The following is a 24,797-nucleotide window of genomic DNA, read 5'->3' as shown; positions in this document are numbered from 1 at the left end:
TGAGTGTGGACCGGCAATCGACAGTTGCGATAAAATTCAGCAAAAACCTGAAGAATGTCATTCTTAATACAAGACCAAAAGATCCGAAAGAAGTCGACCGAAAAATCGTCAAAACCAGAAGCTTTCCCCCCAGACAGATACCGAACGGCAAAAAAAAATTCAACATCTGCAAACGTAGCCTGGATGGAGTTGCAAAGAGCGGTACTCATTGAGCAAACCAAGGACCGACCTATAGAGCTACCGACGGACGAGTTGAAAGCGTAAAGGTCCTTGAAATAGCGCGTAACAGCAGGAATGACATGGTCATCCGAGTAGGTTACCCCGTCAATGGAAATGTATGGGATGGCATGCCTCCTATGATGATGTGTGGCAAAAGAATAAAAAAATAGGTATTCCCATCACCCACTTTAAGCCAGAGCACCCGACCTTTGCTTCCAACGAATCTCATTTTTAAGCCGCAAGGAATGCAAGAGAAAAGACAGCTCTACCGATCTGACTTTTAAGCCCTCAAGACAGAAGACAGAGAGATCCTCGAGAAATGACAGCGAGTGATGGATTGTAGACAACTCGGATTCCCAGTCACCCAGTTGCCAGAATTTGCTGATCTTGCTGAAAGAAAGCCAAGAGCGAATGTCGCCGAAGAGGGGGAAAAGCTTGATCAGGCAATAAGAAGAAGCCCTAACTACGGAGCACGACCGACTCCAGAACCGAAGGATGATCGACTCAAAATCTATCTCTTTGAGCCACCATTGCTCAAAACAGAAGGTTCAGGAAACGAAGAAACCAATCCCCCAGCAAATAACCACTTGGCTATGATCAGAGACGAAATGAAGAAGCAGACGACAGTTGATGACTAGAAGAATACTCAGAAGATCAGGAGAAATGAGCACGCGGTCAAGCAATCAGTAGCATGGATAAAATCTGCGATTAGACCAAGAAAAAGCCTCACTGATAGGGGAAACATGATAAAGCTAGTGCAGTTGGATAAACTCCTGAAAGTCATGAATAGAGGTAAAATTAGAGACTGGCAGGCTGAAATCATTAGAGGACAATAAGCAGTTAAAGTCCCCCATGATAAGGTGCTTCTCCCCAAATGAGTGAATAACCCTAGTCAGATCGAACCAAAGAGCAACACGAAGATGGTGTCGGTTGAGGCCATAAACGATAGTTACCACGACTGCGGCCGATGTAGGTCTAGCAGGCAATGGAAGAGCGACCGAGAGGAAGAAATTGCTGACGTCTAGTTGAGAAATGTCAATGGAGGGCTTACCAAGAATAAGGATACCCCCCCGTAGAGAATGGCAGACTTGAATAAGAAATCAACACCTCTCCAAATTTTAGACACGACAGATTGCGACACCTCAACCATCTTGGTTTCGCAAAAAGCGATGAGGTCTGGCTTTTCTTGACAGATCCAACTTACAAGGAAAAGACGCTTAGAGGGATAATTAAGGCCCCTGGCATTCCAGCACAACACCTTCATAGCTGAAATCCATGAAAACACCGCAGGGTGCGTGATCGCGCTGAACGCCTAGGAGAGAGCCTAGGCGTGGAGGTCGAGTATTGAGGTAGTCGACGACGACCCCAACGGTTGGAACCACAAGGCGCATGGGATGAAACATACCCCACAAATGGAAAAGATGATTGGTCAGACGACCTATGTTGCCCAGAAGCCATAAACAAAGGCACATAGTCAATGATAGAATTGATTGAATTTCACATGACGTCGGAGATGCTGAGGATCTGCTGCTGTGAAAGGGAGACATCCAGTAGCCGGGCGACATCAACCACACTGATACCCATAGTTGAGGAGAGAGGACTTAGTGGGAGCGGTGGAGCAACATCGACACATGAGGGTGAGCTTGCAGAATCATACTCAGGCTCGAGGGATGATTCTTGGATGATAGAGAAACCATATGTGGGGGAAGGGATCCTTGGAATTGTAAGACATGGTGGAGGTTGGACGTGTAATGGTGTAACCATGCAGATGAAAGATGAGCCGCAGAGAGCATTGATAGCCATCACAATGAACAAATATTTATCATGATACATGCAAGGGAAAAGAAGCATGAGCGATTCCCCATGACGCAGAAATTGAGTACCCCATACAAACGAAAGGGCAACTGAAAGGTTAGACTTAGGAGGAGAATCTGGCAAAAATGATGACCCACCTTTTGGGAGAGATGGCAAAAAGCTGACTGGGGCCTTGAAAGGTGCGCAAAGAGTCGACTTAGGGATCTGGGCAACTGTAGCATGGCATGAAGAGCCAACTGCCTCAGGCAAGCACCCCTCAAAAGAGCTCGATGGCAAAGAGTTGCAAGAATCAAGGAGCCACCAAGTCCAGCAAAAGAAGGGGGGATACTGAGGCAAGGAGCACTCGATAGATCTTCCATCCATCCCATGAGCAGCCAACACGCCTCGGGAAGGTGCGGCGGGGGAAGAAGGCGAATGGGGAGGCGAGCTTCTAGAGGCTCCCAGCAGACCCCATGCAGAGGTAGCCAAAGGAGATTGACCCCCTCAGGACCACAATCATAGATGGATGAGATTCCAAGGGATTGGATAGGCACCAATATGGAATAAGGATCCAACTTAGAGGCACAGGTGGGGCAGCCGGTCGCGCGGGAGCCACCGACCGAAGGTGGCAAGAAAGATTTCCCCAAGAAAGACATGGGCGCATCAAACGTCGGAGAGGTCGGCACCCAACATGCACCGATCTTGATAGCCATGAACGAGGATGACATATCCTACAACTTGCCAACCTGCACCCATGGCGAGAAAGAATCCCTATGCTTAGGAGGCTTTGGACGCCGAGACACCCGACTGGTGGAGGACGACGACCGCTGCACCAAGGAACTAGAGGGGGAAAGTAGAGGAATGCGATGGCGCTTGCAGACTGGGTGACGCCTGGAAAGGATAGAGGTGGCATAATGCTGACAGGTCATGCGCTTTCGAAAATTCAGGGAAAGACACACGGAACACCATCAGTCACCAGGTTTAGCATGAAGAAGTTTGGCACGCGAGAAACTTTCAGAGAACGATTGTTGCTAGGATGGCGTAACGTTTTGCCACACCCGGGAGTTGTCCGTGCAAGGAGAAATACAGAAGAAAAAAGGAGCGCACAACAAAGTACCCACAAAGCAAGCCTTTAGGGGTTCTAGCCTGACGACACAGATGAAATGCCAAATGTTTCGGTGGAGGAGCGAGTCAGAGGCTAGACACGAGGCGAAAATCTCTGAGAGAAAAAATAACATCTTGAAGGATAGACGAAAAGGAAGGGCAACGACAATGCTCTGCCGACGTAAGGAGAAAGCCAATCCCCAGTCGTTCAAGGCATCCTGGATGAAGAGAAGGGCTTGCTGATTAACGCACAGAGAGTGGGTTGGGCAGAGACCCCAGAAAAAGCAGGAAGAAGGAGACATGATGAAAGGTAGGCGAGGGACCCTTTATACCCAACTTCCCTTGTGCAAAGCCAACCAACCCTTCCAACTCATCATCTTTAGGAAGCACCCTTCGAGCCCTTTGCGATTTTCTTCTTCGACTTGTTTTTTCACGTCTCTGCCACCAACAACGGTTTGTTTGGATCTCTTTTGACGATCTTGAGGAGGCACTTGCATAATTTCTTGCCGGTGAGGGGGTCCGCTATGGGAGAGACAATCCACTTCTTCTTCTCCTTCCACGCCCCTCACCCTGAGGAGGAGAGAGAGAGAGTGGGCACAACATTTGGGTTATTAGGGATTTTTGGGTCAGCTCTGCCCCTGATTCAAATCATCCATTTCCTTCTGTTAGTGTCCTTATCATGACCCAGACATAGGAACAGATGGAACCAACCGATTCTATGGCTATAAAAAAACAAATTTTTTAAATAAAAAAAACATTTTTTCATAAAAAAAAACGTGATCCAGCAGTGATTCTCACTAAGTTGACCACACATCTACTGGGGTAGATTGAGTCAAGACAATTTGGAATGTTAGATTCCAACTAGATTGTAGGTAAAATCAACTGTATTAAATATATACCTTGAAATAACTCGACAGATTTACAACCATGAAGAAGCTTGGTGGTTATATTGGGATTTGAAGAGCTACATATATCTTAACACTCATTTGCTTTTTGAAAAAATAAAATGACATAAGAAACCTTTTGGATTATAAGGTAAAGGGTGTCTACATCCCACTTTTAACTCTTAAGAATGCAAAACACACTATCTATTTTTACTTTAAATAATACAAAGTGTGATTTCAATATCTTGTCTTCTATAGGCTGACTTACCAAAATCCGCAGCTAGGTTATTACAATTGTTCGTATGTTACAATCAATTTGGGATCTCACGCCTCAAGTTGTTTTGACTTAATTTGAGATTATATATATGTTTGAGATGGTTAATTTCTTGGGATTGGCACTTCGATCATTTTTTTTTTATAAAAAATTGTATTTTTATGAGCTGAAAATCTTACAGCATTTATGGTCATCCATTTTTGAATAGCTGACAAAACCCATTCACACATCAAAATCTAGTGATCCAAATGTTGATACTCATATCCACATTATAACTACCTAAAATTTAACCCGAATTTTGAGTTTTTTTTTTATATAACAGTGGAAATATTCAGTTAATCATCTGGGGCACGTCATATAGGAATCAAAGCAGCACAATTCATTCCATTTCTAATGAAATTTAATAATAAACCAAATGTTCCGAACATTATAATAACAGAAATGAAAATAACTAATCTATTAGAAATGGAATGAATTGTATGTTCCCATCTTGTTGTTTGGGAGAAGTGGCGTTGCTGAAACAATGGGTTGGGACCGGTGTTGGCAGGCCCAACACCACGTTTCAACACCTTTCACCATAGAATGTTTTTGGCAACTCCATCTCTCAACTTCACACATTGCCAACACAGTATTTTGACTGCACTTTCCATCTCATTGCAAGTCACCCAAACATAGCCTAAATATAATGCTATGGATTCCCAAACATATGGAAATATTGCTCAGTCCGATAGCCAAGTGGTAGGGTCGGTCCCTGCAAATTTAGAAAATTTCAGCCAGGGTTGGTGGACCCCATGGTTTGGCCGCCCGAGCCAAATTTTCCGTTATGATCGTTTTGATCGCGTTCATCCATACACACAAGAAGCTGCTAGAATCGCTCATCCAGCTTCCCATTGGGCATAGCCATGTCACTAGACAATTTAGTGAGATGCTTGTCGACCTGAGTAGATCTCACTTCGAATGTGGTGCAGAGTTCCAGGGTTGCGAAAACAAGAAAGGTGGATCCAAACATCCGGTAGACTATTACGGATCCAAATACAATGCTATGGTTTCCGTATAATATTTTTTACATTCAAGATCCAATTTAAAATTCATGGATCCACGTAATATACTTTGGATCCAAATATCAAATCTGTTATAATTTCGAGGATTTGAATCATTAACTAAAATCTACTATTAGATATCCAATTAAGATGTTTGGGATCCAATATCAAAGATCTGAATAGGATATTCGAGACCCAATATCGAGGATACTAATAGGAGATCCATGATCCAATATCGAAGATCCAAATAGGATATTCGATATCCAAAAAAGAATAAAAATAAACAATGAGAATATCCTCGTACCAACTTTTGACCATGAAATTCAAGTCTATTTAGAAGATAAAATTTACAAGTGTTACATACATTGTCATATTTATCAAATAAAAAAAAAGAAATTTTGCTAAGCCATTTGTGCATACAAACTATTGTGGTAAATCTTTTCCCTAGGTAATATGGTAAAATGATTTTTTAAGTAATCACTTTCTTTTTCCGTAGAAAAAGCTGGGGGTTAGGCATACCCCTACCAGTTATACAACTATACCATTGGGATTCAAACTTGCGACGTCCTAATACAAGGTGCGTGCCAGACAAGGTAATTGCTTTATTCCTTGGATATAAACCATTCAATAATTAATAAGACTGTTTTAGCATATACACATGCATACACACACACACGAAACATTTAGTGTAAATCATATTGACATGCAAATAAAATGAAAATTAAAATGTTTCTTGTCGAAAAAGAAAATTTTCATGTTTCTTTTATTTTTGAATTGAAAATTATTCAAAACAAATATATTAAAAATGTTAGAAAAGTATGTGTAAAAGAAGAATGAAAATTAAATACGAGAATATGCCATCGATAAAAATATAAGGCTATGTTTGAGAGCCTTGAACGGGGAGGTTGTGTTGTGGTTTCTGCCATGCTCGCGTTTGGAAGAAGTGGCGTTGCTGAAACAATAGGTTGGGACCGGTGTTGGCAGGCCCAACACCACATTTCAACACCTTTCACCATAGAATGTTTTTGGCAACTCCATCTCTCAACATCACACATTGCCAACACAGTATTTTGACTGCACTTTCCATCTCATTGTAAGGCTCCCAAACATAGCCTAAATATAGCAAAAAAACAGTAAAATATTAAAAAATATGAAATATCGTGATAATTTTGAAAAAGTTTGGCGATATTTGTCATGCTGGTACTATAAATCCACTAAATGGTTAAATTTGGTCGCAATAAAAAACAAACCTCAGGTACCATAAGGGGCTCTGCTCGTCTGGTAGAAGCAGTTAGTGCACGCCACCTTGTGTTGGAACGTTGCAAGTTCGAACCCCAATGGTATATTGTTGTATAACTGGTAGGGGTCAGCCTAACCCCAGCTTTCTTTGTCGAAAAAAAGAACAAACCTCAGGTTGGCCGTGGTTCCGTGCTTGTAGTGGAACGGTGGAACCACCTCATCAATGAAACGAATTCAGGTGCCATTTTTTAACGTTGAATTACTGCACATCAAGAGGGCCAGGTTTCAGGTGGGTGGGCCCACGACCATGTGGTCCTGGTCTTACCGTGACCGATACGGCTCACAAAAACGACTCACATGAGCCGGGCTGGAGCCAAAGCTCGCGAGTCTCACATTGGCCAAGGCTCAATGCCCTCCCGAACTAGGCCCGTCCATGTTTGCGTCTGATATCCGAGCCGATCTGAACCCGAATACCCTGGTTTGGGCAAGAAAACTTCTTACCTGAACCCAGCCCAAGCAACATGAAGGTCAGGTTCGGGATGTAATCTGGCTTGGAAATCAGGCCTGATCACCGAATATTTTACAAGATTTTTTTTAGAACAAGTACACATTTTAAACACCCTTTAAAATTATACAGGTTGAGTTTAGATTCATTCGATCGGGCAAGAAAATTGATCTGACACAAACCGGACCTTTTGACAGCCCTATCCCCCGAACCCACATCGTCTAACCTATCACTGCAGACTCAAGTCGGGAGAAAGGTCGGAAGATCCGGTTCGATTAGCCAGAGCGGTTCGTTTGATAACTCGGGAGTCCACGGACTTTCCCTCCTTTTCTCGTTTGGTTTGTGAAATAATACTCATTTTTTTTTCGTTTTTTATTTTTATTTTTGTGATTGATTGGAACAAATAAAGCGAAGCGAGGAAGCACGCGAATCCACAAAACCGAGACGTTCTTCCCGCATCTTCCGTTTCCCCCTCCTCAAATCCCAGAGAGAGAGAGAGAGAGAGAGAGAGAGAGAGAGAGAGAGATCGTGCGAGTAGCGCCATGAGCCTCTTCGGCCTCGGTAGCAGGTAAAAAAGCAAAGCTCCAACTCTAATTCGCTTCGATTCCGAAAGAATCTGAGTTTTTTGGAAATCTGGATGCGGACGTGCATGAATTTTGGTTGCATAGATCACGTTGTTACTCTCTTTCGATCCGTTTTTCTTCCTCTTAGTTCGTTCTCTCTGAGGCCGTGATTTATGCGTAATTTTAGATGAATTTGCCTTTCTTGGTTGAATTAGAAATGGTTGGAGCTGGCTTTGTCTTTGATTTGAATAAGAAACGATTGGATCGTTGAAGCAGACACATGAAATGGGAATTTTACGTTGTATCCCGGAAAAGTTGGGATCGAATTGATTCGCCATGATTGCTTGAAAATCGCGGAATGCTGGTGTTGTCTAGGGGTTCTAATTTGTTTGCGAATATCCCTTGATTGCCTAGCAGATTGTCCGTGTTGAAGTGTTAGCCTTTTTTCCCGACAACTTTATGATCTTCGTTCCTTGAAAACTACATTTTTTTTAGTTTTGTTTCTTTCTTATTGTTGTGGAAATTGGTTTGGTGCTCCTTTGGGATTGGGAAGTTGGTCATCGAGAATTGGTGGTAGATTGATGGATGCTTCTACGAGATATTGAATGAAAGTTCTAGTGGTGTTTGCCACTGATTTTAAAAGGAAGAAACTGAATTTGATTTTTGATGGGGTGTTGTTAGCTCTTGCAGATCCAGTAAGGATCGGTTATCTTGTGCAATGATCACATCTTTAAAGTTGAAAAACAAGGGGTTTTCAGTCGAGAATCTAATGCTTGTACACAAGTTTTCTTGATAATGTTCTAATGTTACGTGAGATTTCTGGTTGATATTATAATTCATGGACACCAAGCCGCTTGAAAAGCAACCTGTAACATATTTTTTGTTGGAGACATAGCTGACTAATCCCCCCAAACAAAAGCATTTTTATTTTTGTTAGTACATGTCTTTTCATTCAGGCGATTATCTGAGCATTCCCCCCAAACAAAAAGCTTTTATTTTTTTTTGTTAGTACATTTCTTTTATTGAGGCAATTAGCTGAGCATTCCCGCCAAACAAAAGCATCTTTGTTTCTGTTGGTACATGTTTATATTGGGCTGATTAATCAGCCCCCCCCCCCCCCCAACAACAACAACAAACAAAAGCAATTTTGTTTTCATTAGTGCTGCCAAGGTTGCCAGAACATATCTGATGTTGATGGATTTGGTTGTATTCATCTCTTTTAAATGCATTTCCTTTTAGGCATTCAATGATTGAATAACCTATGTCTTGCATAAATCTTTTCCCCTTTCCATATCCAAGAGCTTTACTGCCTTAGAACCTATTTTAAACTGAACTTTGTACTTTATAGACCTTAATAAATTCTGTTTGAGCCTCTATATTAAAAATAGGTAAAAAAATAAAAAGTAAAAATAATGAGACCCATAATGTTGTGCCGAAAAGGTATATAAAGGGAAAAAAGGTCAATGGAACATGTGTAGATGTCAAATATGATGCTTTTTCAGATGGGCATGAAGATACACAGAGATAAGACCAAAAAAGCATTTTGAGGATATCTTTCTTCATGTTCTTGAAAACCTGAACATTGCACAATTTTGTGTTGGTTATGTGCACTGAAGACATATGTCTACAGTAAACCTAAACATAACTTGAAGTGTCATTCATGTCCAGCATCAATGTTTCTATGGGTGTGCAAGCTCATGACATTAGATGACCACACATTTCCATCAGTAATCCCTTTTCCTCTATGCTTTTTCCTTGGGTTCATGTATTGTTTTGCATGGTGGAAACTTTTTTCTGCTCATTAATCTTGAATAGCATTTGTTGTTATGGCTTCTTTAGTTATGCCATATTTTCATTTTAGCTTTCTCATCTGTAGGAGTATCATTAAGATGTGACAGCAATGGGACATGCTACAGTTTAAACTCATTGCTTGAGAATTTGGTAGTTCAATTGGTTGATGTGATTCTTTGACCATGATTTTGAGGTTATATTATATTTTTGTTTTTTTAATGGTTGAATCTGCTTGACCTATATACAAATTCAATAATCTACAGTGACCTTTTTCTTGTTTGGAAAGTTCTGTCTTGTTTGTAGAGGTGGCATGTGCTGTGCTTGGCCAGACGTCCAAGGACCTGATTAGGTCTTGGGAAAGACCTGATAAGACTGAGCCTATCTTGGTTCTCATGTCTTTTCTGGCCAGGTTCCAAAGTGTGGCCCAGTTATGTGGAACATCTACTTGGGCTTGTGTCAGGCCTCATTGTGATGTGATTTGCCCTTATGTGAGCCCTGGCTGGTTGTTAAACTGAGTTAGGTGTAGGTGTGCTTCAGCTCAGCTCAGGTCCAAAATTTGAGCCTGAGTACTGGATAGCTCTGGGCTGGGTGACCTGTTGGTTCATTGGGCCCCTACTTTGTTTTTGTTCATGATAATTTTTCTCACAGATGGTTGTTGTGAAACCAGGAATCAGAGAACATTTCGTCCAAAGAAAAGTGCACCATCTGGCAGCAAGGTTGGTTCCATTGTAAACTTCTTGACTGATTTTATCATGGTTATATCATTACACATTCATCTTTCAGCATGAAAAATGGAGTTTTGCCATCACAGTTTGATGCTCTGTTGCCAAACCTTGATTTTAATTTTAAGTAGATGGAAGTCATGTCACAATGGAAGTTGTTTTCTGCATCAGTGTAACATGGGGTGTGGGGCACCTTTGCAGCCAAGAATGTGTTGCTTGCTTGACTATTACCTGCAATGCTTGCTACTTAACCTGAAAGTATACACTACACTACAGGAGTCTGTGTAGGCTCTCCAGACAAGTGTTCCTTATTCTACGACTAAAGGGCATGGGGAGAAACTGTGCAAAACATTGTTATATTTCTTTGTCTGGGGAAGTGATAAATCTGGAAATATCTCTATCAGCTGAGAGAAGGTAGAATGGCCCTGTTTAACTTTTTCCAGTCTTGGCTCTTGTTCATGCCTGGCCACTCTAGAAAAACACCTAAGAAGAATCACACATGCATAACTGTGAATGGATACTTCATGGGAAAACTCATGCCTTTGATACATCCTAGCTGCACTAGAAGGATGTCCCCTGTTCCTCTTTATTTAGTTTGAACTATGTTAGGTATTCTTCTGCTTTCACAGTGCAACCTATTGGATGTTAATCCTTTCCCTTTTTTTTTTCTTAGCCATTGATGCAAGCATCTGTATCATTGGATGTGAATCTATTCATTGACTTGTCACCTGTCTTGATGGAAAGAGCTTTGACAGTGGTCATGTGGATATGATATTTTTGTTAAGTTGTACATATAAGTATATATATATATATATATATATATATATGTTATATTGTTGTAACAGGTAATACCCATTAGGGCTACTTTCATCATTTCACTATTGTGTAATAGGCTGTGCCCACTAGGGGCACATCAGTTTTTTTTTGTATTTTTTTCCTTTTATTTTTCTGTTTTGTATTTTTCCTTTTTGCTAAGGGAATTTTTGTCAAATGCCTTGAGTGTCTTTGGGATGCTCCCAATGGCTCTTTGAGCCCTACTTTGTGTATATAAAGGGGTGTTCTCCCCTAGTTGTATCATGCTCTTCTTAAGCATATTTGCTCTCAATAAAATCTATATATTTTTACTTGTGTTCTAGCCCCTAAGTGGCTTGTGTTCATGTGTTCTTGTATTAACCCATAACTGATCTTTGTTTGTGTATGTTCTTGTGCTCTTGTAAGCCCATTAGGGGCACCCACTTGTATTCTTTTGCTTTTCATTACAATTTTATATGCAGTCAGTGAGTGGGTGGTGTTGGCTTTAATTGTGCTTGTCGTGTGAATATAATTCACATTGATATGCAGTAAATCTGGTCATATAACTTTTATAAGTTTCATATATTTGCAGCTAGTCGAATGAACTTTAAATATAACCGCACAACTCAGTTCCTTTTTCTGAAAAGGAGCAAAATCTCTGAAAATTTGTTGATATCTGTGCCATGTGTTGTTGCAGGGTGCACAACTTCAAAGGCACATTGATGCTACCTTAGGTAGTGGGAACTTGAGGGAAGCAGTACTTCTTCCACCAGGAGAAGATGTGAACGAGTGGTTGGCAGTAAATAGTATGGCTCTTGATGCTCTGTTAAATTAAACCTGTCTCCAATTCCAAAATTGTCTTCATTGTAGTTGTTGATTAGTTCCCTTTTTAGCTCTTTGGACTTCTAACCTTTTGTTGATTGGTAACCACTCGCAAGATGATGGTGAATGATGTTGATTGGAACCACTCGCAAGATGATGGTGAATGATGACTTGGAATTTTTTGTTTCATTTTCAGCTGTGGACTTCTTTAATCAGGTGAATCTACTCTTTGGCACCCTCACAGAGTTTTGCACGCCTAATAGCTGCCCGACAATGTCTGCAGGATCCAAGTAATATTTTTTATTGTCCTGATCCTATATTCATGTCATATTGTTAGAAACAAGGGCTGTCTGTTTTTGGTACCTTATATCCATCAGTTTTCATGTGCCAGAGTTTGTATTTGTCTCAGCCATAGGAAGTTCTGGCATTCATGAGGCCTATGTTCTTTAATTATGATCTCATTTAATTTTGTATGATAACATGATCAGTTCTTTTTTATATTGCATATCTTACTTTCTTGTAAATGCTTTAGTTGTTTGCAACATTGAGTGCTCATATGTCCTAGTTTGGGCGTGGCATTTGTACATTCTTTGGAGTGGAGACTGAACTTTTTGGTGTTGATCACAATTTTCAGTGTCAAAGAAACTAGTCAGCTTCAATTTCTTCTAGAAAAGAAGAAAACTAGATCTCTTTAACTTAAAGTGTGAAACAAGTAGAAATGTACCCTTCACTGTAGTTATGCCTGCCTTTATCATATCAATGATATCACTCTTATTGTTATAATGGTGTTATATCAGTCTATGAGAAGACTCATTATTAGTGCTACTGTCATCATATTCCTTATTTGTATTATTGATAGAACCTGAACCCTGGGAGGATCGGTTCTATTGGTCCAACGCACGGAACGGGGCGCGGCTTGGTGATTTGCACCACGAAAGGAGGCAGGAACACATGCGGGTGCACAATAGGGAAGAAGGCAAGGCCATGTCCTTGGGAGGAGGACACGGTCAGGGCTTACATGGCCAAGCGTTGAGCTGAGTCATGTCCCAGGCCAGGGACACGGTCACACGAACCGATAAGGGGAAAGGGAGAGTCCTAGTAGGGACTCTGACAGGGAGAGTGATGGGGGATCTCACCTGGTGGGCATGGGGATTGAGGCAAAAGGAGAGGGCGCAACTGGAAGGGAGAAACACATTCCTGACTGGCTGACGATGAGGAGGGATGAACGGACAGGTGAGGGAGCAGAGTTTTTCTCTCGGGGAGCAAACACACACCAATAACGAAATTTAGAGGTTGAACTCAATAAATATCATTAAAAAATACCTAAACCAAGCACCTCTATAAATAGATTTACAAAAGAACTAAAAGGTAAAAAATACACACTGTCCCAACTTGAATGAGATTCTAGGGTGTGCGTCCCACTAGAGTCCTAACCTGGAGTCCTTAGTGCAGAGTCCTCATTAGCGTGAGATACTCCGGGGGAGCTCCTCTGGGGCGGATCTTAGACTGGGCGGATCAGACTTGGAGCTGAAAAATGGTCTGTAATAATCTACCCCTCTCAAACACGCCTTGTCCTCAAGGTGAGAGCTCTTAGGAAACTGTTGCACAACCGATCCTTGTCACCTCTGGAGTCAAACACTAGGTGCATGGTTTTTTCATGTGCCAAGAGCATCTCCTTCACCGACCACTCAATCTCCAACTTTTGCGCGTGTGTATATTTGTAGGGACAAACATTAGCCGACATGGCCCTTAGCTCATCGAATAGTGTGCCAAACTCCTGGAGCAAGGCCTCCAAATCGCTTGTCTCTGCTGGGGTTGTGGACACCCCACCCACTGCCATCATCATAAATATTTGCGACTAGGGACGACAATGGGGCGGGGCGGGGGACAAGGTTTCCACCCCCGCCCCGCCTCAAGATTTTATCCTCCACCCCCGCCTCCATCCCCCGACGGGGATGGATTTTATCCTCCACCCTCGCCTTCATCCCCGTTTCATGTCCTCCATCCCCAGTTCAAACGGGGATGAGGCAGGGCGGGGAGGGGATATTGCGGGGAAAAGTGGTCGGGGCGGGGATGAGGCGGGGACGGGGCGGGGTGGGGAAAAGTGCACGTCCATCCCCGCCTCCACCCCCGGACGGGGATGGATTTTAACCTTCGTCCCCGCCTCCATCCCCGTTTCATACCCTTCATCCTCGGTCCAAACGGGGCGGGGCCCCGCTTTCCCCCGGTCCAATGCCATCCCTATCTGCGACACACCCTCCCGGACCACCTTGGTGAGCTGTTTAGATTCAGCTAGAGAAGCAAGTGTCCATAAAGGGGCTCGGATCGACACCTGATGGCCTATGTAATCGAACTCTATAATCCTGTCTTTGAAGTTTCACTAGACAAAACTCAAGGACTGGAGCCACTGCATTCTTAAAACCATGTATGCATCCTTAATCGGCAATACATACATATCCATGGTCAGGATGGTTCCTTGGATCTCTAAACGGACCCTAGGGCAAAGGGCGGTGTATCTGAACTTGTTGTCGTTCCGGACCACCACTTCAAAGGGGTGCTGCTGCATTGTCGTGCACTCGGACCATTTAGTGGTCTGAGTGCACACGAAGTTGTGCTCTGAACCCATATCTATCAACACTGAAATTATCAATGGACTGATTCTACCAGGCACCCTCATCGTTTGAGGTACCTCCACGCCGGCTAGCGCGTGGTACGATATCTCTGGAACCTCCTACAGAGCATTATCACCTATATCAATCAAATTGGGATCATTGAGCTCATCGTTCTTGACCTCACTATCAATAAGGTACATGTTCAGGATCTTGCACTTGTGGTCCCTAGTCTATACCTCATCGTAGTAGTAAAAGAGGCCTTTTTTGTGGCACTTCTGTTAAAATATGATGTATCTTTATATATATATATATATCTATATATATAGATTACGACACATACACATATATATGATATATATATATGTCTATGTGTCTATCTACATATATAAATATATATATTTATTTTATAATACCCGATAGGGGTAATTCTGTCATTTCACCTATACACGCATATCATTGATATGCTTTCTTTTCTTTCTTTTTTTCCTTTATTCTTTTTCCTTTTACTTTTTACTTTTTACTTTTTCTTTTTTTTATTTATTTGAGAGGGGTCCACATAGAGTCGTTGGACCCCTCCAACGACTCTATGGGAGCCCCTCCTTGGGTCCCTTGCTGTGTATAAATAAGGGGCATGGCCCCATGTATTCTTTAAGCTTCTTGTGAAGCATTCTATGAGTGAAATATATTTTTTTACCTCTTTGTGTGTTTGACCACTTTTGTGGTTTATTTTGCCCACTTGTGGCCTCTTGTGTATGTGCGTGCTTCCGTGCTTTCGCTTGGAGACTTCCTCTATTTCATTTGGCACTTCATTACATGGTATCAGAGCCTTGGTGAAGAAGGCTTCATCGGATCCTCTCTTGACAAGTAATACATCTCCTCTCTCTTGTCTTAAAAATTCTTTTTCTATAAATGGCCAACAAAGATGCAAAAATCGATCTCTCATTCAAATTGGATGGGACCAATTACTGCATGTGGGCGACCGCTATGGAAAATAATCTCAAAGGTAAAAAGCTTTGGGGTTACGTATGTGGAACCATTCCGGAACCACAATTGAAGTTAACTAAGTTTAAAGGAGATGAGGAAAAAACATTGAACGAAGAAGAAAAAGAAAAAGCTATTCTTGATTACTCTTCTAAAATGGAAGATTAGGAAAGTGAGCATGCTAAAATCTTAGCATGGTTCATGAATAATGTCGAATTGAAGATTTGTGCCAATCTTGCAAAATTCAAAAAGGCTAATGAAGCTTGGTTTTTTATGAAAGGCATGTACATCCAAAGAGACCTTGCTAGGCATTTTTTTCTACAAGAAAAGGTAAGAGCTACCAAGCAAGGTGATATGAGTATTAGGGACTACTATAGTGCCCTATCCTCTTTATGGGATGAGCTTGTTCTTCTCGAACCGCAATGGGAAGGAAGTGTTATTGCCATGAGACAAGAGCAAATGGAAAAAGAGAGGTGCTTTCAATTTATTCATGGGCTTCGTCCCGAATTTGAGCAACTTAGAGGATCTCTTCTTCATAGGGCCTCTACTCTTCTAAGCGATATTTTGGCCGACTTATGTCAAGAAGAAACTCGTTTGGCCTTGAAAAGAGATGTTGATAAAGTGCATGTCGTGTCTGGACCCGACAACAATGTAAGATCATATAAACCACCACATTTTTGGAAGAATAATGGCGGTGGAAGAAGAAAAATCATTTGTCATAATTGTAATGAACCGGGCCATATTTGTCCCGATTGCCCTAAATTCAAAAAGAAGGTGGCTTCCGTAGGGGAAACTCCTCCAATCATCAATGAAGATTCAAAGAAGGATGGTGACATAAAGGAGTCCATCGCTCATCTAACCAAAACTCTTCAACAATTTATAAAGATGAACACCTCTACATCATCCTCTTCACCTTCCACTTCCGGTGCCGCCATCTCCTCCTTTCCAGGTATGACTTCTTGGATCCTTGACTCGGGTGCCTCTTTCCATATGACTCCAAATGCATCACTTTTGTCAAAACCAAGTCTCAATAAATTCAAATCATATGTATCCACCGCCGATGGAACATCTTTGAATGTTGAAGGCATTGAAAACCTTGAGAAAACTTATGACCAAAACAAAGAATTTTTTGTTCCCAAAATCCGAATTATTCCAAAACTTAATCTAAATCTTTTTTCTGTCTCTCAAATTACCGATTTTGAATGTAATGTCTCGTTTTCACCAACCCATTGCTATGTGCAGGATCTCCGGTCCGGGAAGCGGATTGGGCAAGGCCATAGAAGAGGAGACCTTTATTATATGGACTTTTTGTTTTTGCCATCCAAATCATTTTGTAATCATGTTCAATACAAAGATATTGAGACTTGGCATAAGAGACTTGGACACCCTAGTATTTCCAAGTTGTACCTTTTTTCGTTTTTGGAAAAATTTTGTAATACAAATACATTTACATGCAATGATTATATTATTGGGAAAATCCACTCTCTTCCATATTCACATAGTAATTTCGTGTCAAAAAGGCCTTTTGAACTTGTGCATTCCGATGTATGGGGACCGACACCCGTTATGTTCAAAGGGGGCTATTCTTAGTATGTTTCTTTTATTGATGATTTTACTAGATACACATGGGTTTACATTATCAAGAATAAATCCGATGTCTTCACTAATTTTAAAGAATTTCACGCTCTTGTTCAAAATCAATTCCAACACAATATAGCCATTTTTAGATCTGACTCGGGAGGTGAGTACATGTCTAAAGATTTTCAAAATTATTTTAAAACAAATGGAATTTTGCACAAATGATCTTGTCTTAAAACTCCGCAACAAAATGGTCTTGCGGAAAGGAAACATAGACATTTAATCGAAACCACAAGAACTCTTCTTGTGTCTAAAAATGTTCCTAAAAACTTTTGGGCCGAAGCTCTTTTTACCGCAACATATCTTGTAAATCGTATGCCCTCTTCTTCTTTAAAAAATGTTTCACCCTTTGAAAAATTATTTAAAATTACTCCAGATTTTAATAGACTAAGAATCTTTGGATGCAAATGTTTTGTACTTAGTCAAGGACAAGATAAGTTGTCACCTAAGGCTCTTGAATGTGTGTTCATTGGCTATGGTGAGAATAAAAAAGGCTATAGATGCTATGATATTCGAAACAATAAACTGTATGTGTCGAGAAATGTAAACTTCATTGAAGAACAAAATGGTTTCGATATCCACACATCTAGGGAAGACATCGATTATTCTTTTCTATTTGACTTAGCTCCTAGAATTGAGTCCCCTGAGGCAATTATTTGTGATACTACTTGTGATGGCATCTTACATTATAATGATATACCACAACATGATAATGTTTCCCAAAATGAAAACCTTAATGATATAAATGTATATACCTGGCGGTTAGGAAATGAACATCAACCTGCTATTGACAGATACTCTCAAGACTTCTCTTTAGAAGAATCTATTGACAACGATCCACCTAGGAGATCTTCTCGTACTAGTAGGCCACCACAAAAATTTGTGTCTTATGAATCCTTTTCTCCAAATTATAGGGCTTGTCTCATGTTAATACATTCGTATCATGAGCCTACTTCATTCAAGGAAGCTAAAGATCATCCACATTGGATTGAAGGTATGAAAATCGAATTAGAGGCTCTTAACAAAGCCCAAACCTGGAGCATTATTCTTCAACCTTTGGGAAAAAAGGCAATTGGGTGTAGATGGGTATATAAAGTCAAAACCAAATGTGATGGGTCTCTTGAAAGATACAAAGCTCGCTTGGTTGCAAAAGGCTACGCCCAAGAATATGGGATTGATTATGAAGAAACCTTTGCTCCTGTAGCTAGAATGACTAGTGTACGAACTCTAATTGCTTTAGCATCCATCAAACAATGGCCGATATATCAACTTGATGTTAAAAATGCGTTCCTAAATGAAATTTTGTGTGAAGAAGTTCTTATGGACCCTCCGTCAGGTCTTGAAATTGGGAAAGGAAATATTCTAAAATTGAACAAAGCTCTCTATGGTCTTAAACAAGCACCAAAAGCTTGGTATGATCTTTTTAGCAAAGTAGTTCTTGATAATGATTTTTCCTCATGTTACACAGATACTGCTTTGTTTGTTAAATCTTCTAATGAATACATAACAATTTTGTTGTTATATGTTGATGACATGATTATCACATGTAATGATAAGAAAGGTATTGACCTTATTAAAAATATTCTTAAGAAAATTTTTGATATGTCTGACCTGAGTTTTCTAAGGTATTTCTTAGGAATTGAAGTTGCATACTCCCCCAAGGGGTATGTCCTATTTCAGATGAAGCTTGTCTCTGACATTATTGCTAGGTCTGGGCTGACAGATGGCAAAAGGGTGGAGACTCCAGAAGTGATCAATGCCAAGATGAGAGCCAGTGATGGCACTCCTTTAGCAGACCCCACGCCTTACCGTCAATTGATTGGATCTCTAACATATTTATCTATCACCAAGCCGGATATTTCACATGCAGTTCATAGTGCAAGTCAATTTCAGACTGCTCCTACTACTACTCACATGACAGCAGTAATGAGGATTATCAGATACTTAAAAAATTCCATAACTAAGGGAGTATTTTTATCCTCTTCTTCACCTCTTTACTTGCGTATACTGACTCCGATTGGCGGGGTAACCCCGATGATCGTATTTCTACCACAGGTTATTGTGTGTTTCTTGGTGAGTCACTTATCTCCTGGAGGTGTAAGAAGCAACATAAAGTTTCTCTCTCATCTATCAAAGCAGAATATCGTGCGATGACCACTACCACAACTGAGATTATATAGTTAAGAAGCTTACTTAAAGATATGGGTGTCTCATTCTCAACTCCTTCAAAGTTGTGTTGTGACAACAAGAGCTCTATCTATATTGCTAGCAATCACACTTTTCATGAACGAACGAAGCATATTGAGATGGACTGTCATTATGTTCGTGATGAGTTCTTACGGGGCACCATTCAACTCCCATATGTTCCTACCGAATATCAGTTGGCAGACTTCTTCACCAAAGCTTTGTCATCGCCTCACTTCTACTTCCTCTTTAGCAAACTCTCGGTGATTTCACCATGTGTTTGAGGGGGGGTGTTAAAATATGATGTATCTTTATATATATATATATATATATATATATATATATATATATATATAGATTACAACATATATATGATATATATATGTCTATGTGTCTATCTATATATATAAATATATATATTTATTTTATAATACCCGATAGGGGTAATTCTGTCATTTCACCTATACACGCATATCATTGATATGCTTTCTTTTCTTTCTTTTTTTCCTTTATTCTTTTTCCTTTTACTTTTTCCTTTTTCTTTTTTTTATTTATTTGAGAGGGGTCCACATAGAGTCGTTGGACCCCTCCAACGGTCATAAATATGACCATTGGAGGGGCTCCAACGACTCTATGGGAGCCCCTCCTTGGGTCCCTTGTTGTGTATAAATAAGGGGCATGGCCCCATGTATTCTTTAAGCTTCTTGTGAAGCATTTTATGAGTGAAATATATTTTTTTACCTCTTTGTGTGTTTGACCACTTTTGTGGTTTATTTTACCCACTTGTGGCCTCTTGTGTATGTGCGTGCTTCCATGCTTTCGCTTGGAGACTTCGTCTATTTCATTTGGCACTTCATTACAACTTCTCCATGTGCTCGCGAGAGAGCCGCTTTACTTGCATCTTGGGACGCTGTTCGGATGCTCGACTAGGTGGCTGAGAGCGATCTATGGCCCACTCAATAGACCTAGGAGGGGCAGCCTCCTCTGTGGGGCGGGACACAACCCTACTAGAAGCTGGGTTCCCTAAGGACATATACCCACGGGTCCAGCGTGAGTTTATCCGTGACAATTTCTCCTCAACCACATGTGCTAATTCGAAAGCTTGCATTAGGGATATTTGTCTCGCCACCTGAACCTCGATTTATAAATCTGATTTAAGACTTGCAATAAACATCCCAATAAGTGATTCTTGGGACCAACGAGTGACAAGGTTACTCAACCTCTCAAACTATGTCTAGTAGTCGATATGCTGCCCTATTGGTGGATCTTGGGCAACGAGACATGGTGGTTGGCGTAGGCAGCGGAACCAAATCGTATCACTAAGGCTCTGAAAAAATCTTTCCAAGTAGGTGTTCACAACTGGGACACCAACCAGTGATACTAACAGATGACATCTTCTTCGAGGTAGATCGAGGCGAAGGCCACCCAGTTCTCCTCGGGCATCCTGACAATATGGAAATATTGCTCAGTCCGAAATAGCCAAGTCGTAGGGTCGGTCCCTGAAAATTTAGAAAATTTCAGCCAGGGTTGGTGGACCTGATAAGGTCCATTGGTGGACCCCGTGGTTTGGCCGCCCGAGCCAAATTTTCCGTTATGATCGTTCTGATCGCGTTCATCCATACACACAAGAAGCTGCTGGAATCGCTCATCCAGCTTCCCATTGGGCATAGCCATGTCACTAGACAATTTAGTGAGATGCTTGTCGACCTGAGTAGATCTCGCTTCGGATGTGGTGCAGAGTTCTAGGGTTGCGGAAACAAGAAAGGTGTGGTTCTTCGCTAACGAGACTCGTTACATGGAAAAGAGTTTCGGTAACGGTACTAGAAGCGTTGCGTGCGCAAATGGCATGGGGCTCTCGTACACAAGACAAACACGTCTCGGATCAACTGTCGAACACTTGGGTTGGTCAAACCCTCCCAAAAGTGTCTAGGTTGCACTAAAATATGTATTTGGCTCGGTACAGGTTGGGGAAAAATTCAGCCACACGTCTACAAAGCTATCAAAACTATTGTCCAGCTCTTTGGAGACCCAAAAATTGTCATGGGCATGGGAAACAAAATCAAATCATCTGGAGTCAGGTTAGATCAACGTTGGATCTGATCTAACACTTCATACGATAAAAATCCGATGCAATAGACTTAAAAATCTAATTCAAATAATTAATACGCCTGTCAAATCGTACATGAGCGAAAGTAGGAAGGGTGTGGGCCTTTGCTGCATCGACCGGGCAGTCTGCTAGTCGATGTGTCTCGCATGAATGATGCTCTGATACCAAATGATAGAACTCGAACCTTGGGAGGATCGGTTCTATCGGTCCAACGCCATGTCGGGGACACAGACACACGAATTGAGAAGGGAAAGAGGCAAGTTCTGGTAGGGACTCGGCCAAGGAAGGAAAGAGGTGGGCGTGCGAAGGGGGTTGGGTGTGTTGTCGGGTAGAGGACACGGCCAAGGGGAAGACGGCAGAGAGGGTGATGGGGGATCTCACCTGGCAGGCACAGGGATCGAGGCGGAAGGCGAAGACACGATTGGAAAAGAGAAACACGACGATGAACAAGGATGGATGAACGAGTGAGGGAGCAAAGTCTTTCGCTTGGGGAGCAAACATACACACTAAGAACAAAATTTAGAGGTTGAACTCAATAAATCTCATTAAAAAATACCTAAGCTAAGCACCTCTATAAATAGATTTACAAAAGGACTAAAAGGTAAAAAATACACACACAGTCTTACCTTGAATGGGATTCCAGGGAAAGCGTCCCACCAAAGTCCCAGCCTAGGTAGGACTCCAGGCTGTGGTGGACTCTAATAACTAGTGCAGAGTCCTCATTGTCATGGGATACTCCAAGCGGGCTCCTCTGGGGCGGGTCCTGGACTGGGCGGATCCACTACTGGGGCAGATCAGACCTGGAGCTGAAAAAGGGTCCGTAAAAATTATATTATGTTTTTTGTGCATTATTGGAAGTAAAAGGCGAAACCATGTGGTATATTTAGGATTGTTATGTCATTTAAGTTAATATTTTAATATGCAACAAATCTAATGCAGGTGTAAATTGCAGGTATGAGTACAGGTGGGCTGATGGGGTGCAAATAAAAAAACCCATAGAGGTATCTGCACCAAAATATGTGGAGTATTTGATGGACTGGATTGAATCACAGCTTGACAATGAATCTATATTTCCCCAAAAACTTGGTAAAATGCAATTTCCTTATTATGATTCAGGATTTTGTCCTTATCAGTGAAGCCACTGAGGCTCATTAAATGTTTGTTGCAGGGACACCATTCCCTCCTAATTTTAAAGATGTAGTTAAGACTATTTTCAAACGCTTATTCCGTGTTTATGCCCATATTTATCATTCACACTTCCAGAAGATTGTGAGCCTCAAAGAAGAAGCTCATCTCAATACTTGCTTTAAGCATTTCATTTTTTTTACATGTGTAAGTCCTCCAACTTAGTTATTTTTCTTGAAGGATTTTAACTAGTTTAATCATAGAGTGAGAATGCTTCCTTACCATTTTGCTCCTTTGCTTGTCTGGTCCTTTGCTTTTTCCATGGAACCTTGTGCACTTAATTTGTGTCTGAATTCTCTTTTGATTTCCTACTTATTGTTGTTGGTAAAAAGAGTATATGTTTTCACCGCTTAATGTGGAGAAAGTGAAATTCAGACGTCCATCATTAATTTTGAAATTCAGTCGTCCATGAAGATCTAGGTTGTTAACGATGGGAACAATAATTGACGATAATTACATTGGTGCATTAACAATTTGATACAAAACAGGACCTGCACTTATTTCTGTTTCAGTTACATATTGTGTCACATAGACTTGGACATGGGTATAAGGCATAACACGGACACAAACATACACAAATGTTCACACTCTTGGGAAATGATGGAAGGAGAATCCTTTTACTGCATTCCAGTGTTCATCCACTTTTAATTATTTCTGCTAGTCAGAATGTTCATTCACACTCTTTAATTGTTATATTTCCGCTAGTCCCATCCACATTCTTAAATATTATATTTTCTGCTAGTCATGCATCATGGTCCCATTCTGCTTAGTTTTGATCCCATGTCTCGCAATAAACTGGAATGCTAAATTGATGACGACTCTTCAATTTATGTTTCTACATTTCTGAGAGCGTATGCTTTGAACTTTTGCCAGCAAGGTGATTGAAATTGCATAAGATTGCGAGTGATTTGTATGTGGCTCTGATGCAGGAGTTCCATTTGATTGAGAAGGGGGAACTTGCGCCTCTGCAAGACCTGATAGAATCCATTACTGTTTCCTATTGAAATACATTAAACATGCTGGAACTCCTAAAGAGAGACCAGAAAATAATGTGTGCAGAAGGTTATCTTTGCTACTTTGGTTGGCTTCCAATTATGTGTTGTATCAATTTTTTTGTTTCTTTTTTTCTGATGGGAGCAGTTTTGGGGCAAATCTTGACCTCAGCTTCTATTCAGATGAAAAAATAACCATTTATCTTGGATATGTTCCATGATGCTAAGTTATCAACAGCCATGGGATGTCTTAATTTGATTCTTTTGGATGTACAAACTTCTCCCCATGTTTTGCAGGTCACATGAGTGTGAACTTGAAGCTGGCTTCATCCAGCAATGCCAGGATAGATGAATCGTACATTGCTGCTCTCAAGTACACAATTATGTTCCAGATCTTTTTCTTTTTCTTCACTTCTCTTGGGGGAGAAGGGCGTGGGGTGGGTGGGATGGAATGTTTTGGCCACCTGAATTATCTGGAACATTTTGAGTTGAGATTGACTATTCTGATGGGAGATTGTTAAACGTGAACCACCAAACTGAGCTAAATTAGAAGCAACGACAACAAATTCAGAAGAGAAGGTATAAGAGGGACATCAACGTGCCCTAGAATCTTTTTGTTCAAGGCCAGCGTGATGGGAACCTTTGGGTCGGTCTCAATGTTGTCAGAATCGTCATCATCCCTAAATAGATTTTCCAAATGATTTAGGGATATTATGATTAAAATAATATTAACAAACAATGGCCGTACTGTCATTGCAAAATGGTGCACTCTCCAAAATGTTTACCAATTTGTTGAAATCCCCTGCATATTCCAAATGGAAAATAGCCGTACTATCTGGGCAAAAATGGTGCTCTTTTTTAAATACTTACCAATTTGACAAAATTTCTTGCATATCCAAAATCATGGATTCTCAACTTTTAAGTCATTTTTGTCTTTTGCACATGCAAACCTGTTGAGGTGCATGATATATAGGTATGTTGTAGGAAGTTCACAACCTTTTAATAAAAAATAGTTTTTTTATGAATATTCGCAAATATAGTATAACCTTTGTAAATATAATACAACATTTACAAATATACTACGAAATATTCATAAATGCAATACAACATTTGCAAATATAAATTGCAAATCTCACTTAAGTAAATACTCTTTAAGGAGTTTCATAAATATGTGTATCACCTTCTATCTCTTTCACCTCATTCTTGGCATTTTCTTCTTGTTGAGTTACCTCCTCTGCCCTTTTTACCCTTATGGTGTTCATATTGTTTTTCTTCATCTTACAACTGTAGGTGACCACATCTCTTGCTTCTTCTAGTCGGTTATTAAGGTTAGGAATAACTTCAGACTC

General features: G+C 40.8%; 1 protein-coding gene across 1 annotated transcript; it reads left to right on the top strand.

Moving 5' to 3' along the window:
- Positions 1 to 2,667: 2,667 nt before the first annotated feature.
- LOC149816508 (MOB kinase activator-like 1A) lies at positions 2,668 to 23,852 on the top strand. The gene is made up of 9 exons (XM_089986909.1): positions 2,668 to 2,866; positions 9,717 to 9,830; positions 9,934 to 10,008; positions 10,062 to 10,129; positions 11,625 to 11,733; positions 11,946 to 12,039; positions 22,224 to 22,357; positions 22,440 to 22,603; positions 23,386 to 23,852. Exons 1-9 carry the CDS (start codon positions 2,668 to 2,670, stop codon positions 23,458 to 23,460), a joined length of 1,032 nt encoding a protein of 343 aa, XP_089843035.1. The 3' UTR covers positions 23,461 to 23,852.
- Positions 23,853 to 24,797: the final 945 nt, after the last annotated feature.

The sequence above is a fragment of the Nuphar pumila genome, chromosome 14, assembly GCF_984573655.1.
Source record: "Nuphar pumila chromosome 14, dmNupPumi1.hap1.1, whole genome shotgun sequence".
NCBI classification, from domain to species: Eukaryota; Viridiplantae; Streptophyta; class Magnoliopsida; order Nymphaeales; family Nymphaeaceae; genus Nuphar; species Nuphar pumila.
Note: the sequence above shows the minus strand (reverse complement) of the source record. Positions and strands in the feature narration are given on the sequence as shown.

Coding starts and splice junctions, on each gene's coding strand:
- LOC149816508 (XM_089986909.1), top strand. CDS start 2,668: ATGGGCGCATCAAACGTCGGAGAGGTCGGCACCCAACATGCACCGATC. Junction 9,831..9,933: donor TTTTCTGGCCAGGTTCCAAA/GTGTGGCCCAGT, acceptor AAACTGAGTTAG/GTGTAGGTGTGCTTCAGCTC. Junction 10,130..11,624: donor GTGCACCATCTGGCAGCAAG/GTTGGTTCCATT, acceptor GTGTTGTTGCAG/GGTGCACAACTTCAAAGGCA.